The 16,166-nt window shown below is 43.8% G+C and overlaps 1 protein-coding gene across 2 annotated transcripts in view; it reads left to right on the top strand.

The window, feature by feature from the left end:
• Positions 1 to 16,166, top strand: part of TRIM33 (tripartite motif containing 33) — a 167,767-nt gene that overhangs the window by 39,400 nt on the left and 112,201 nt on the right. For both annotated transcript variants that reach the window (XM_088446302.1, XM_088446301.1), the window contains exon 2: positions 11,198 to 11,316. In XM_088446302.1, coding sequence (XP_088302428.1) covers positions 11,198 to 11,316 — 119 coding nt within the window. The remainder of the gene's footprint in view (positions 1 to 11,197; positions 11,317 to 16,166) is intronic.

Genomic DNA, 16,166 nt, shown 5'->3' with positions numbered 1-16,166 from the left:
TTCCTTTCGTGCGCCACATTCCTTTCGCGGTAGAGCCAGAGGTGCTCCCTCCCAAGCAAGAGGCGGCAGAGGTAGAGGTCGCCCACACTCAGTTGCACGTAGATAGGAGCCTAAGCCAGCTGAAAAACAGGTGGCATGACGGTCTTCGTCCCACCTGGGACCACCTACAGTGGGATGCTGCCTTCAAAGATTTCAACAAGTTTGGAACCAGACATCTCCAGAGCCGTGGATCCGCAGTCTAATTTCCCTGGGGTACCGAATGGAGTCGAGGTACCCCCTCCACCTCGGTTCTTCACTACACGTCTGCAAATACCTGCAGACAAGGCCAGGGTTCTACAGGAGGCTATCCAGTCTCTAGTAGTATCATCTGTGCTAGTCCCGGTTCCAGAACATCAACGAGGTATGGGGTTTTACTCAAACCTGTTTGTAGTACCCAAACCGGATGGATCGGTCAGGCCCATCTTGAACCTCAAGTCATTGAACCTGTATCTGAAGATGTATCGGTTCAAAATGGAGTCTCTGCAGTCCGTTATTGTGAGCTTGGAACCAGGAGAGTTCCTATTATCCATGGATATCAAGGATGCTTCTCTCCACGTTCCCATTTGGGAACCACACCAAGCCTTTCTGCGTTTCGCCATATTGAAGGATCATTATCAGTTTCGGGCATTGCCGTTCGGGTTATCCTCTGCTCCACGCATCTTCACCAAACTCATGTCAGTCATGATTGCTCTCCTTCGGTCATCGGGAGTGAACATAATCCCTTATTTGGACGACCTGTTACTCAAGGCGCAGTCTGTATCTCTTCTTACAAGTCATGCCTTACTGACATATCAGACTCTAATCCAACATGGTTGGATAATCAACTTCAAGAAATCCAATCTCAATCCGTCCCAGAAGCTCCTGTTTCTGGGCATGATCTTAGATACGGCATCACAGAGGATCTTCCTTCCAGTAGACAAGGCCCGGGATATCCGGTTGTTAGTTCAGCTGGTCTTAAGACCAAAGAGGGTGTCCCTCCTTCTTTGTCTGCATCTCCTGGGGTTGATGGTAGCGGCCTTCGAGGCAATACAGTTCGGGCGGTTCCACTCCAGGGTGTTTCAGCTGGACTTACTAACACAGGGGTCAGGGTCTCATCTGCTCCTACATAGCCAGATCCGTCTGAGCCCAGCTACCAGAGTGGCCCTTCTCTGGTGGACACAATCCAACAATCTTCTTGCGGGCCGGAGAATCGGAGTGTGGGACTGGATCATCGTAACAACGGATGCCAGCCTTCGAGGATGGGGAGCTGTAGTACTCGTTTATCATTTACAGGGTCGTTGGTGCCCTCTAGAACAAAAGTGGCCTATAAATGTGTTGGAACTCAGAGCGATCTACAATGCTCTGATAGAAGCGACAGAAGAACTCGTCCGGTAAGAGTTCAGTCCGACAATGCGAAGGCCGTCGCGTACATCAACCGCCAAGGAGGGACTCTGAGTCGCATAGCCATGCGAGAAGTAACTCAGATTCTCAGGTGGGCCGAGAGCCAGGCAGTAATCCTGTCGGCGGTATTCATCCCGGGTGTGGACAACTGGGAAGCAGATTACCTAAGCCGACAGGATATCCACCCCGGGGAATGGAAGCTTCATCCAGATGTGTTCAACGCGCTGATACGTCGATGGGGATGTCCTCAGGTGGACCTCATGGCGTCAAGATTGAATAGTCAGCTCCCGGTATACGTGTCAAGAACTCGAGATCCGCAGGCAGTGGCAGTAGACGCTCTCACAGTTCCATGGAACTACGACTTGGTTTACCTCTTTCCTCCGATTCCACTTCTTCCTCGACTGCTAAAAAGGATAAAACACGAGTCAGCCTCTGTCATTCTCATGGCTCCGAACTGGCCTCGGAGGAGTTGGTTCGCGGACCTTCGGTCCCTATTGTCAGACTATCCGTGGCCCCTTTCTCTGCGCCCGGATCTGCTACAGCAAGGTCCTTTAGAACACCCCAACCTAGCGCAACTGCGTTTAACGGGGTGGCTCTTGAAGCCGATATCCTAAGGCGCAGAGGAATCCCAGACTCTGTCATTCCCACCATGCTACACGCCAGGAAACCAGTTTCTGCTGCGCATTATCACCGCATCTGGCGTTCTTATATCTCGTGGTGTCCCAGTCGGGATCTTCCATCTAGGACTTTTCGGTTGTCCCGGTTTTGCTTTTTCTTCAGATGGGTCTGGATTCTGGCCTTCGTCTTGGAACTTTAAAGGTGCAGGTTTCTGCCCTTTCCATTTTATTTCAACGGAAATTGGCCCTCATTCCTGAGGTGCAGACGTTTCTTCAGGGGGTCTTGCTTGTGCAGCCTCCTTTTGTACCTCCGATTGCTCCCTGGGACTTGAACTTAGTGCTTTTGTTTCTTCAGTCGTCCATGTTTGACCCTTTGGAAGACGTTGATATTAAGTACTTGTCTTGGAAGATGGTCCTTCTCTTGGCTCTAGTTTCGGCTCGTAGAGTTTCGGAATTGGGTGCTCTGTCCTATAAGCCACCTTACCTTGTGTTTCATGCTGTTAGGGCGGAACTCCGGACGGTAGCCGCCTTCCTTCCCAAGGTAGTGTCGGCTTTTCATATTAATCAGCCTATTGTGGTACCGTCTTTGGTGGAGGACTCTGGTGGTTCTACCTTGGATGTGATTAGAGCTCTCCGCATCTATGTTGACAGGACTGCTTCCCTCCGTAAGTCTGAGTCGCTTTTTGTCCTCTATGATGCAGTTCGGAGGGGTTGGCCAGCGTCTAAGCAGACTTTGGCACGTTGGATCCGACTGACTATTCATCAGGCTTATGTTGGTGCCGAACGCCGGCCTCCTTCGTCCATTTTGGCTCATTCCACACGTTCTGTGGGTGCGTCCTGGGCGGCCGGTAGGGGAGCCTCCACGTCACAGTTGTGCTGTGCGGCCACTTGGTCTTCTGTGCACACGTTTGTCAAGTTTTACAAATTTGATACGTTCGCGGTTTCGGCATCCCGTTTTGGCCGTCTTGTTCTGCAGGCCCCGTAGAGCGCTCCCACCCGTGGGGAAAACTTTGGGACGTCCCCAGCGTAAGCACCTCCAGTGTCCCCTAGTGGATGAAAGAGAAAATGGGATTTTGGTACCTACCGGTAAATCCTTTTCTCTGATTCCACAGGGGACACTGGACGCCCACCTCTGCGCTCTTAGCCTGCCTGTTAGGTTTGTTCCATATGTTGTATGTTTTGATTATTGTGTTCTCTCTCCCTTTTTACTCCGCTTGTTCTCCATCTCCTCTCGGTCTTCATTTTCTAAACTGAGGGCTGATGGGGCATAGATGGGGAGGAGCTTCACACTTCTAAATTATTTAAAGTGCCGGCTCCAGTTATCCACGCCTCCTATACCCCAGCGTAAGCACCTCCAGTGTCCCCTGTGGAATCAGAGAAAAGGATTTACCGGTAGGTACCGAAATCCCATTTTTTTTCCCTCAACCAAAAAATTTACGAAATAGCTCTAACCAGATCCAGTATATGTAGTTTTCTCTACATAGAATAAGCAAATTCAGGAATACGAAGCATTTATTTGTTTTACCATATGGAATTGGACAAGGCCATAGTCCTACAAAACAGACTATTGCAAGATTGATAAGAGAAGTTATCTTGGCCTGCAATAAAGAAGGGCTTAAAGTGCCAAGAGATTCTTAGAGCACACTAGACTAGGGCTGTAGCTACTTCCTGGGCAAAGAAGGCGACTGCTTCGGTGGAAGAAATTTGCAAACCGACGGCATGGTCATCAGTGCATAGATTCACCTCACTATGCATTAGATCTGTCAAATTCTTGTTTTGGAAATAAGGTGCTGCAGGAGGCCCTTAAATAAATTTTTTAATATGCAGAAATCATGAGGTTTGGTTATTGCCCCCCCTCTGTTTTTAACTTTGGTATGTCTCAAGGTGTAGGCTGCCATGGAGGAACGAAGAAGAAAACATCGGATTATACTTACCGATAATTCTGTTTCTTCGAGAGACTCCATGGCAGCCCATAAATACTCTCTCTTTAGAGTTTTTTGTTTTTTCTAGGGACCAATTACAGGGAAACACTCAAAAAGACAAGGGACCAGAGAAAGGGGGCTGGATTATATACAGTGAGGGGGCTGCCCCTGAAAAACTTCCTGTCTATACTATGGGAAACTGGTCCTATTCCCAAAGTGTAGGCTGCCATGGAGTGTCTCGAAGAAACAGAATTATCGGTAAGTATAATCTGATGTTTTTTCTTTGAATTTCGAAAGAAAAATTCAAGTTACACTGTAGTGAACTACTTGGATAAACACGGTAATTTTATAGCTTTGGTTATTTCTAATTTTACATGTAAACAAATATCAGTGTTTCCTTATGGGAGACTGACACGGTTATTAATCTATTGTTTTTAGTTGTGTATGTAATAAACCTCTAAGGGATATGGTGTACATAGACTGTCTTGATGTACTTATGGTCTCCCTTCAGGACCACTTAAAAGTAAAATCTCTTGTTTGTTTTTTTCCCACTAGACAAAATTGTAATTAAATTGGTAAAAAGTGAAACCATGCAGAAAACATTGTATTACTAAAAGTTTGCACTTTCATTTTTTTTTTTGTAGCCTTTGTAATAGTATAAGCAATTATTTCATATTACTCAAAACTTATAGGGGAATTCAATTGTTTTCACCCAACATAGCAATTCAATTGTTGCTCTAAAGGTGGCGAGCAGAAACTCTGTTTGGGTTTACTAACCAGGACTTAAAACAGGGTAACCTTGTCTATTTGGGCGCAACATGTGAGAAAATTAAAAATTGCCACCCCAAACTTGTCACTTTAGACAGGAGATTGGGCACGAAAGAACAATTTCAATCATAAATGTTTACACTTTGTGTAGTGTTTGGCTACTGAGTTTACAGTTAAACTGAGATTTTCTTGATTCATGATTAGACCAATATGGTGACTTTAGGTAACTAAATCTGTTTCCAGACTTTGTTTCAAGGCACCATAAAAGATTATCATTCAAACCAGCAAAGTATGTCCATTGTCAATTGGCTTTTTACTCCCAAACGCCGGAAAATGGACAAAAAAATGGTTGTTCAAACAAGTTGGTTTAATTCGTTTGTGTGATTACCAAACTGTCTGAGAAGCCGTTTCAGCCCTATTTACAGCATTTTTCAAGCAAACAGATTGTTTTCTCACATGCATTGCCAGATTTTCAATCCACCGCGACGCTGAATAGCCCCAGGCTGTTTGGCCCGACAGTTACCAGTTAAGTCTGAGAATACTGGTTCTCGCGACTAAAGTGCTGGCCGCTTAGCTGTTAAGCTGCCAACACACAGCAATATTTTATCAGATTTGGCCGATTTCGACGAATCGTGACAAATCGTGTAAAATATGGCCAAACCGTGAGTGTCCACTCACGATCACGATGCCAATGCGCATCCCCGCTCGTACATCGCATCTTCAGATCTGTCGTGCTGTAGAGCAGATTTGCCAATCTGGGACACAATGCTTTGGATGCACGATAGATCTTAAGTCAGATTGGAAATGTTTTACTCCAAATTGCGAGTAGGATTGCCGGGGGAGAGTTCAGGGGAAATCGCACACATCATGGGATCGTGTGCTGATCGCGATGTGTGTGGGCACCTTTAGTGCCACACTAAGCTGGAAAACAGCTGCGCGACTGGCACTTTTGTTGGATTTCAACTCTCACCTTCAGGGGGGTGCGACACGATATACTTTAGTCAGACCAAACGGCGAGGTGATTTGAATAGCCCCGGGAGGGGCTATTCAGCATCGCGCTGAATTGAATCGAGCCCAGTGTGTATGTAATGGGTGTGTATGATATATATGTATATATTTTAGCCGCCTGGGCGCCCAAATGAAGAAAAATGTCGGGCGCCTATTCGTATAGACGCCCAGACACTCCATGAGGGTGCAAGAGAACTTGCGATGCCGGGCAAGATGTGGCATTCTAGAATTGTTTATTTCAGATACTTAATTACCCCTATGTAAAATGTGCAGTTATGATGTGTCTCAGGAGGGTGTCAGAAGAAAACCTTTAGGTGGCCGAACAGCGCGCTGAATTAAATAGCTCCGGGAACTCCTTCCTGAGGCTGTTAACAGCAGACTGAATTGAGTCACCCCAAAGTGTATCTAGAACAGTTGGGTGAAGGCACTTTGCTGGCTGAATTATTGGTGGCACATCGCATTGAAGTGTATATTGCCCTATTCATGTCGTGATGTAAATAATTTTTCTTTCCAGGTGGGAGGGGATGGGGGGATGTTTGCAGTTGTTTTATCACGGCCGCAGTGGCACAAACTTTTTGAATAGCTAGTGTTCACTCTAGTTCCGGCGCCAGGTAGGGCGCCGGGCCTAGAGCAAGTGCACTTCTGCGCACGCACCAAAGGTGCGCTCATGCCCGAAAAGGGGGCGTGGCCAATTAAAAGGGGACGTGCCTACACACACAGTGATGTGCTCACAATCCCAAATGTGTACGATTTCCCCCTGAACTCTCCCCGGGAGCTCCCTGGCAGTCGTGGGCACGATTTGGTCTGAAAAAGCTGCCAATTTGACACACGATCTATCGTGCCTCCTAAATAATCCAGTGTATCGTGACTTGAGATTGTCAGATCTGCCCTACAGCACGGCAGATCTGAAGATGTGATGTGCGACCTGCGGGGACGAGTATCGCATCGTGATTGAGAGTGGGGACTCACGATTTACTCAGGATTTGGCCATATTTTACACTATCTGTCGTTCCAATGTGTCGTAATTGGCCAGATCGGATAAAATATCGCTGTGTATGTGGCCAGCATTATTCTTAGGGAGACCACCAGCATATTTTTCTGTTGTTCCGATTCGACTGAGTCTGCCAGATCGGGTATAATATCGCCATGTGTGTAGGCACCCTAAGCATTGACCTGGAGGGTAGAGGGGGTGAACCAAACTGAAACTGCAACAGTGGCTTCTTCTTTGAGCTTTTGATCAAACCTCTATGCTTCCATGTAAAGATGAGTAGTAACAGGTATTTCAGAGTGTGGTCTTTCTAGATAAAAAAAATAAAATAAACTCGAGCTATATAATTCGAGCTGGTCGACGTTACATTTCTAAAAAAAAAAAATATGGTGCAATGCCAATGTTGACACCACACGAGACACGTGACAATATGCTTTGCTATTTCATTGCTCCTTTTCCGATGCATTTTGTCTTTTTTTTTGTTTTTCCACCCATTTCAATTAATCTTAAAAGCAGGTCTGTGGAGTCAATAAGTCAAGATATTACTCAGACTATTTCTCTAATGTTCAACCAGTCCTAAATGGCAAATGTATATTATGCATGCATTCTATCAGACTACAATTTGAAAGTTAGGGTAACTAAATTTGTGCAGTACATGGGGGCCATGTTGTATAGCCCCGAGAAGGATTTACCAGAGCAATTCAATTGACTGTGCTGTCAGACTAGAATCGCTTAAATTGAAGTATGCCGGTTACCGCACCTTAAGCTGGCTGTTTAATCGTCATTCTCAGACTAAAGTGCCGGCCGCAAGTTGGTTAGCGCTGTGCTAAACCAGAAAGCAGCATCACCATCACTTAAGTTGGATTGTTGCTTGCACCTCAGAATGGTGCGAGCAGAAATCCTCTAGTCTGGTTAAACAGCGTGGTTAATTCAATAGCTCTGGGAACCTCTTCCTGTGGCTATTCATGCTAAATTAAATTGCCCTCTTTGATGGTAACTCAAGAGCTATAAGGAAAGTGATCTCTAATCTTAAAGGGCGATTCAATTGTTTTGGCCTGTCATTGCTCCCGTCTAAAGTGGTGGGAGCTGTTCACTTATTTGAGTGGCTAGTCCAGCGCTTGCCGCCACGGCTGCATTCTGCCGGCCATATGCACGGGATTAAGCACACAAAGCGGAATCTCCTATGCAAGCGGTTCTCAGACTCTGTCCTCAGGACCCCACACAGGTCACGTTTTCCAGGTCACCCAGCAGGTGCACAGGTGTAGTCATTACTCACTGACACATTTTAAAAGAGACACAGGTGGAGCAAATTATTTAATTTGCCATTCTGTGAGGAAACATGGAAAACCTTCACTGTTTGGGGTCCTGAGGACCAAATTTGAGAACCTATGTCCTATGCCAAGTGCCAGGCATGCTACAGTTAAGACCCACTCGCGCCCAGCCTCAAATTCCTACTTTAGGTGGATTTCTGCTCATACCTTAGATGGAATAAGTGCAGTCTTGGAGCTCGGGGTTTCCAAAACAATTGAATAGCTTCTGTCGTTTTAGATGAGCGCTGCGGTCGAGTTAAAACAATTGAATCCCCCCCCCCCCCCTGGAAGGGGGTCTTTGCGTGCCCGATCGCTCATCACTTTAGTAGGGGCGATATTTAATCCTTGCTCTGGGCACCCATTTAATTTATCGCACTGGTTGTGTCCCAATAGACTGGGTATAGCCACGTAAAACTCATAAACCCGTCTAAACTACTGTGTATAACATGGAAAATGTGTCAAAAGCCGGGCTTTTCGCACATTTCTGTTCACTTCTCAGGAGGGGGTGAGCAGAATTAATGGGTATGTGAGCCCGAACCAAGTAACAATTGAATTGCTCCGTTGGACGCAGGGATAAAAAGAACAATAAAAATTCCCACAATGTAACATTGGTTTGTAATGTCAAGGGGCAATTCAATTAAATGGAATGTTGAATAGCGCCGGGAATGAGTTCCCAAATCTGTTCAATTGGCTGCACTGTTGATCCACAGCTAGAAGATTTCGGCTTGAACCCTCCTGTGGTGCGAACAGAAATTGGAGTAAATTAGTGCCGCTATGCTATTAGCGGGCTTAGCACGTGCGCTAACAGCATCATGGCCGGCACTGAAGATGGAAGGTGATGTTTGACTCCACTAAACATCCAACATTAGGCGCTGTAAACTGCATCTACCGACTTAAGTGCAGGACGCGATAGGGACGAACAATGCTCGTGTCCGCATTTAGAATAACCATATATGAAACCGACTGTTTGCAGTCAGATTTGGACGATATTTAAATACTGTCAGAAATTGTTCGTTCATGAAATCGTTAATATCGTTCATTGCTATTGATGATCTAGCAAATCTGACCGTTTATGCTCCATAATACAGTGGTCCAGGACCCACTCAGATGATTTATGGTCCATGTGATAGGCGAAACCAGTGGTAGCGGATGCCAATCAAACGAAAATATTGAAATTCCTGACAGTGAGTGCCGCACCTTGTGAATTGTGTGTGTATGTATGTGTGTGTAATATATATATATATATATATATATATATATATTAAAAAATACACAGCCCTATCCTCCACCACATAACTGAATCTAAGGATGACGAGTACATTTTTAATAATTTTTGCTGAATTTGCAATCTTAATTTTGGTATTCTGTACAATAGAGCTTTGCTGAGCGCCTCATGGGTTTTCACTGTCCCACTTGAAGACAGGCGTTCCTATGAGATGCAGTGTTCTCCCCAGGCTACTTTCTGCTAGCGCTTCGCCCGGCACTTCCCCCCCGCCTTAATGCACCGCAATCCCGATCACCCTTCATGTATTCTTGTTGCCATGGACACTGATGCCGGATGTGACGCCGAGCTGCACCGATGTCATGTTCTTCACATTGGAGGCTACGTGTCCGCCGGCAATAAGGACGTGTTTAGTGAAGGTTCCAGGTGACTGGACACGGCGCATTGGGGCTGGGGGAGGTGCCGGGCAGGGGGAGGTACCGGTCAGGGGACACGGCATTGGGTCAGGGGAGAGTGCCGAGCAGGGGATGGGGCAGGGGGTAGTTGTCCATCACAGTGCAGGGGCGGTGTCAGGCTGGAGGGCAAAGATTCCTCCTCCTGTATAAAAGTTCAGACTGGAACAGTCACCTGAACTAATTAGTCTGCAAGTGGGGCCAGTATCTGTAGAGTTGTGTATAAAATATATTATGTGTAGCCTGCAAGTGGGGACAGTATCTTTGCCTCTAAGAAGAAGAGAATGAATATATAAATTATTTCAAGTTTTAATCATTATGGGGGTCAGTATTTAAAAGATTTTATGTTTGCGAAGGCCCCCACCTGGCTGGAAAGAAAAATCTGGGGAGAACATTTAGATGTCACTAGGTAATTGAAAGCCTGGCTGCCTGCAGTCCCATCTCCCGTGACAATGATCTGCTATGGTCTAATAGTAAGGAAGATGAGTTGCAATAAGGTTTTGTTAAATATTTGCTTGTAGTTTAAATATTTAAGGCAAAGTAGAGTAGATTTTGTGTTTACATTGATTTTATCTGGCAGACATTTCTTTTCTGTTTGAGCTTTCTTGAATGTGCAATTCTCAGTTTCTCTCTATGGGGGGAATTCAATTAAATGCGCTGTTGATAGCGCCAGGAAGGAGCTCCTGGAGCTATTCAATTCAGAGCGCTGTTTAGTCTGACAGAAGTTAAGTCGGAGAATGTTGGTTCTTGGGACTTAACCTTGGTGTTTAGTTGCGTGAACCGACATTCCCTGATGTGCCGTCCGTGAGGCTGTTAGCGCCACGCTAAGTTGGCAAACTGTGTACTGAATTGAATTTCCCCCTATTTCTCTGTCTATATCCTATGTTGGGAATTCAATTAAATGCGATGTTTAACTGCAATGATTGCCCAGAGCACTCTCTCCTATAAAGACCAAATAGATATAGATCTACACACACAAATTGGATGGCACGGAAGTGAGGTGTGTTGTATTTATAAAGCTGCATCTTCTGTATATTTCCACCAATTTACCTGTCCCCTAGTTGATGGTCCAGTAGTTGCTGCTTTCTGCTATTTTTCAAAGTTACTGTTCTAGCTTGGCACTTTAAAATGGAGGTGGTGTGACTGTTCTTCAACCCTCCCTCCCCCCTTCTCCCTTCTCCCAAGACCCCTCTCCCTCCCCAAATAAAACCCTGCAGCTATGGCACTTCTGTAAAACTTTACAGTAGGTGGTAGTGCAGCTCTGAAAGACTCCTAATTTATGTTAATTGCAGCAATAAAGTAAATTCTCAGTTTGTTTACAAGGATCATGGCTTTGAACTATAAAAAACTTTCAATCTTTAATCTGTATGTTGGGGTGCATAAGGACTATTATATACATACCCTGGTCTAGATTAAATGTAGTCCAATGAAAATTAATTTTGTCTGCATTGCTTTTGTGCTAAATTTTTTTAAATGTAATTTCTCTGACAGTTGGTGTGATACGATGTCCAGTTTGCAGACAAGAATGTAGACAAATAGATCTAGTGGATAATTACTTTGTGAAAGACGCATCTGAATCGCCAAGCAGCACTGATGAAAAGTCTGAGCAGGTATGACATTTTGCTATTGATTTTGTTTTAGTGGCATTTCATCATTTAGTAGTTTCATGATGGCTAATGCATAGTAAGTTGACACTAAAGTATAGCAGTAGCTTTTACTGTGCAAAATTAATATCAAGAGAAGCTAATTTTAAGTTTATCATGTTTCTATAGTTATGCTTTTTAAAAATAAAAGTTCAGCATACTGTACACTTTATAAATCTTAAGTAATAAGTTTTTAAGTTGAACTTACCCTCCCAATCATGTGGAAGTGGTTATTGCTGCAATATAGAAGCAGCCTATCACCTTTATCAATAAAATGTCCCCCCATAGAGCCCTTTGTTTATCTAAGGATACCATAATTACTGTGTTGGATAATGCTCTGCTTATACTGGAAATGGTTTAATTGCAAGTATTTATTTATTTTTTTTAGTTTGTATGTAATGTTGGGCATACATTGTCACTAAAATGTCTGTCGAATCGATAGACATTTTATATGACCGCTTGAAACCAGCAGATATCATGGCCCTACACTGTGAGCGATTTCACATGATATCTGTTTCCTTCCCTAGTGAGGAAGAGGGGACATGTTGGGCAATCTAACGCCTGGAGCTATTGAATTAGAAGTCAGTTTCCTTGTGCAGTAGTGCATGTTAACCCATCCACGATAAATCCTGTAACACTGGGCTTCCCTGTGCGTCTCAGAGGGCACATTCAATGTGGTCAAACCTACGGCTAATTGAATATGTCCTTTAATGTTTTAACAAATATTTTGCCCAAACTAGTATTATCTATAGATTTAAGTTCAAAGTTAAAAAAGAAATGTATATAAAGATGGCGAATTTTAAACCGTATACATACTAACAAAATAAAATGCTATTTGTGCACTACAAATTCAAGTTCTATTTTTTTCTTTCATATATAAATTATATATTAGTGTGTGGTAGCACCCTGGTAGAAAACAATTCAATATTAAATACTGAATAGCTGCGTTGAGAAACGTACACCAACCGATTAATATAAAGTCCAAGAAAAAAAGATTGGTGCAGATTAATTTTGGTTGGTTTGGTTCTTCAAATAAATATGGAGTTAACCCTGTAATGTTTAAATGATTTTCTGACTTTTGTTGTTATAGTCGGTAGTATAGTGCACCCTGCCTGTTAGTCCTGCAGCATGTGATTGTCTTTTCTGAGTGGATGAAATAAGGTGGTAGAAAATACTTTAGAAGTGATGTAGGCAACACTGTCCATTTGGAAAATAGACCATTGAAGGTAGAAACATAGAATTTGACGGCCGATAAGAACCGCTTGGCCCATCTAGTCTGCCCTTTAAAGCTGGTGATGTTCCGTTATTAAGCAGATATAGTTATCAAGTAGGCCTACTGTATACGTTTGCTGCTTGTTTGTTTTTGTTTTTTTTAAACCGGAAAATTTAATTACTGAATGGAATATTGCTTTTTGTTTTGGTGTTGGGCCATTCTTCCTTCCAAACCCTAGTTAGTAGGTTATAAAAAGGCATCGAATGGACTAGAAATCGGGGGACTACCTTTTTTCATTTGTACAGCCATGGACAAAAGTTTTGACAGTAAAGCATCCCGAGACCATTCATGCGTGAGGTTTCTTCTCAGGCAAAATTTATGAGTGATCCCACTCCTAGCTAAGAACACAGCCATGAATAAAGAATGGTACCAAAATATCCTCCAAGAGCAACTTCTCCCAATCATCCAAGAACAGTTTGGTTTACGAACAATGCCTTTTCCAGCATGATGGAGCACCTTGTCATAAGGCAAAAGTGATAACTAAGTGGCTTGGGGAAACTAACAATAGAAATTTTTAGTCCATGGCCAGGAAACTCTATAGACCTTAATCCCATTGAAAACTTGTGGTCAATCCGCAAGAGGCAGGTGGACAAACAAAAACCCACAAATTCTGACAAACTCCAAGCATTGATTAGGCAAGAATGGGCGGCCATCAGTCAGTATGTGGCCCAGAATTTGATTGACAGCATGCCAGGGCGAATTGCTGAGGTCTTGAAAAAGAAGGGTCAATACAGCAAATATTGATTCTTTGCATAAAATTAATGTAGTTGTCAATAAAAGCCTTTGTCTCTTATGAAATGCTTGTAATTTTACTTCAGTATACCATAGTAACATCTGACAGAGGTCTAAAAACACTGAAGCAGCAAACTTTGTGAAAACCTATACTTATGTCATTCTCAAAGCTTTTGGCCATGGCTGTATGTTCCATAAGTGTGTTATGGAATATTGAGATGGACAGGAATTTGTACTTTATTAATAGAAGGCCATCTTATACATCACTTTAGCAGACTACACAAAAAGATTACGTAATTAAAACCTTTAGACAAAATAATTCTCACACTTGAGGTCATTGTCTGTTATCTTTTTATTGTATCATGAACGTAATTGCAATGTTGACTAAACTGTTTATTCATTGAATGGTTATGTTTATAGTTTTCTCCTCTGTAGTATATTAGGGTTATTTATAGCTCGTATGCGAGTGTCAAGTTTGCATGTGGCTTACTTTCACCACACAATGTGAGTCATGATCTTTTGAAGACTCATTCACACAGACTTTACTAGACTTTTTTTAAAGCACCTGACTGCAGCATATACAATTTGTTTTGTCATGTTTTCTCACACAGTCTGTGTACACACGCTATGAGCAAACAATTTCTACTTTTTGTGTTCTCTGAATGAAATGAAAGACTTGATACTCATATATGCTAAATCTCCTATTCCAAACCATTGCATGTGGAACAGTTTAAAGACCAATAACTTGAAGTAAAATTAGCTTTTGTGTGAATATATATGAATGAGAGGGTGCTCACCAGGTGCATCATTTGTGTGTTGTGAAATTTACTTGCCATCAAATCAAATCAAACCAAATATCAAATAATCAATAATAATAATATTATAATAATAATAATAATAATAATCAAATAAAACCTGCTATCAAATCACACTATCTGCTTCGATTCGCTACAGAGTCTTTTTCAAGGTGGCATAGTGGTCAAATACAGCAATAATAATCCAACATAACAAACGGACAATATACACCTTTTTTTTATATTTAAGAGCAGCACACATAGGGCCGAATTCAATTCCGTGCGATGTTGAATAGCCGCTGGAGGGAGCTCCAGAAGCTATTCAATACACCGCTCTATTTGGGCGGCTAAAGGATCTCTTCTCGCACCCGCCTGGGAATGCAAGGAGAACTCCGACAAAAATGCCGGGTGCGTAGCTGTGTGCCGGCTTAGCGCGGCGGTAACAGTCCCCATGAAATGCTGCAAAGTAAAAATGCTTTCAAAAATAGAAGTGTTAACAGTTTGCATTTTGATTAATAAAAATAAAGTGAATGTACAGAAGAGAAATCTAAATTAAAGCAATATTTGGAATACCACCCTTTGCCTTCAAAACAGCATCAATTCTTTTACGTACACTTGCACACATTTTTTGAAGGAACTCTGCAGGGAGGTTGTTCCTAACATCTTGGAGAACGAACCACAGATCTTCTGTGCATGTAGGCTTGCTCTAATCCTTCTGTCTCTATGTAATCCCAGACAGACTCAATAATGATGAGACAAGGGCTCTGTGGGGGCCATATCATCACTTCCAGGACTCCCTTGTTCTTCTTCATGCTGAAAATAGTTCTTAATGACACTGACTGTATGTTTGGAGTTATTGTCCTACTGCAGAATACATTTGGAGTCAATCAGACGCCTCCCTGGTGGTATTGCGTGATGGATAAGTACTTGCCTGTATTTCTCAGCATTGAGGACACCATTAATGTTGACCAAATCCTCAACTCCATTTGCTGAAATGCAGCCCCAAACTTGCAAGGAACCTCCGCCATGCTTCACTGTTGCCAGCAGACGCTCGTTATAGTACTGCTCTCAAGCCCTTCGGTGAACAAACTGCCTTCTGTTACAGCCAAATATTTCAGATTTTTTTTTTTTCTACTTCAGGGTCCATAGGGTATCCACAGGATACCTTGGGGTATAGGTGATGACATCGGGCACCATAGAGTTAAGTTTCAGCCTCCCAGGATGCACTAGGGTCCCCCTCCTATACCCCGCCCCCGAGCCAAGGCATCTCAGTTTAGTTTGATGCCTGGCCGGAGTCGAATGCACCTGTTAGAGGGGGGCTATGAAGAGCCCCTGAAGTTTCTTCAATGCAACTGTGGCTGCACATCTGGAAGTACAGCATGGACAGTCAGTTCTGACGTCCATGCTGTCTTCCCTACACCCCCGCCGGTACCAGAACGCCGCTACTGATCCGGGATGCTGGTAGGCATCTGGGGTCACCGCTAGCTCCTCGGTGGCCATCTTTGGAAAGCATGGTGAGCTGGACGCTGAAGGACGGTGAATCGCGGTCTGGGTCCCCCTGCATACCTCTCCGTTGGATTAAGGTCTGTGTATGCAGCGCTGTGTCCTACCAGGCTCTGAGTCTGCGTAGTTGAGGATCAGCGCTGATAGTGCAGGAATTGATTTCTTTGCATTGTATGTGACCTGTGCTAGCGTCTGCTGTCTGTACTTTCATTTTCTATCTGTCAGCATTTAACTGTCCCTGTTCTTTCTGCTAAAGCCCTTGCGGTGCTTGCAGGGTGGTCTCACACTATACTAACGAGTATCAGTGAGAGGGGTCACATACTTATGTCTGAAAGTGATTTTCCTCTCCAGCTTTTATGTACTACATGCAAGGTACCTATAGCGGAGGGGGACGGTAGTGCGGAGGGACTATGTCGACGGTGTTATTCGTTGACGCGACCGATTACGGTCACGGCTCCAGTACAGGAGCCGCCCTGGGCTTGTTTTGCCAAAGCGCTTTCAACCCTCGTGGGCCA

The sequence above is a fragment of the Taudactylus pleione genome, unplaced genomic scaffold (assembly GCF_031769625.1).
Source record: "Taudactylus pleione unplaced genomic scaffold, aTauple2 ptg000396l, whole genome shotgun sequence".
Classification (NCBI taxonomy): domain Eukaryota; kingdom Metazoa; phylum Chordata; class Amphibia; order Anura; family Myobatrachidae; genus Taudactylus; species Taudactylus pleione.
The sequence above is the reverse complement of the archived record's forward strand: the minus strand, read 5'-3'. Positions and strand labels throughout refer to the sequence as shown.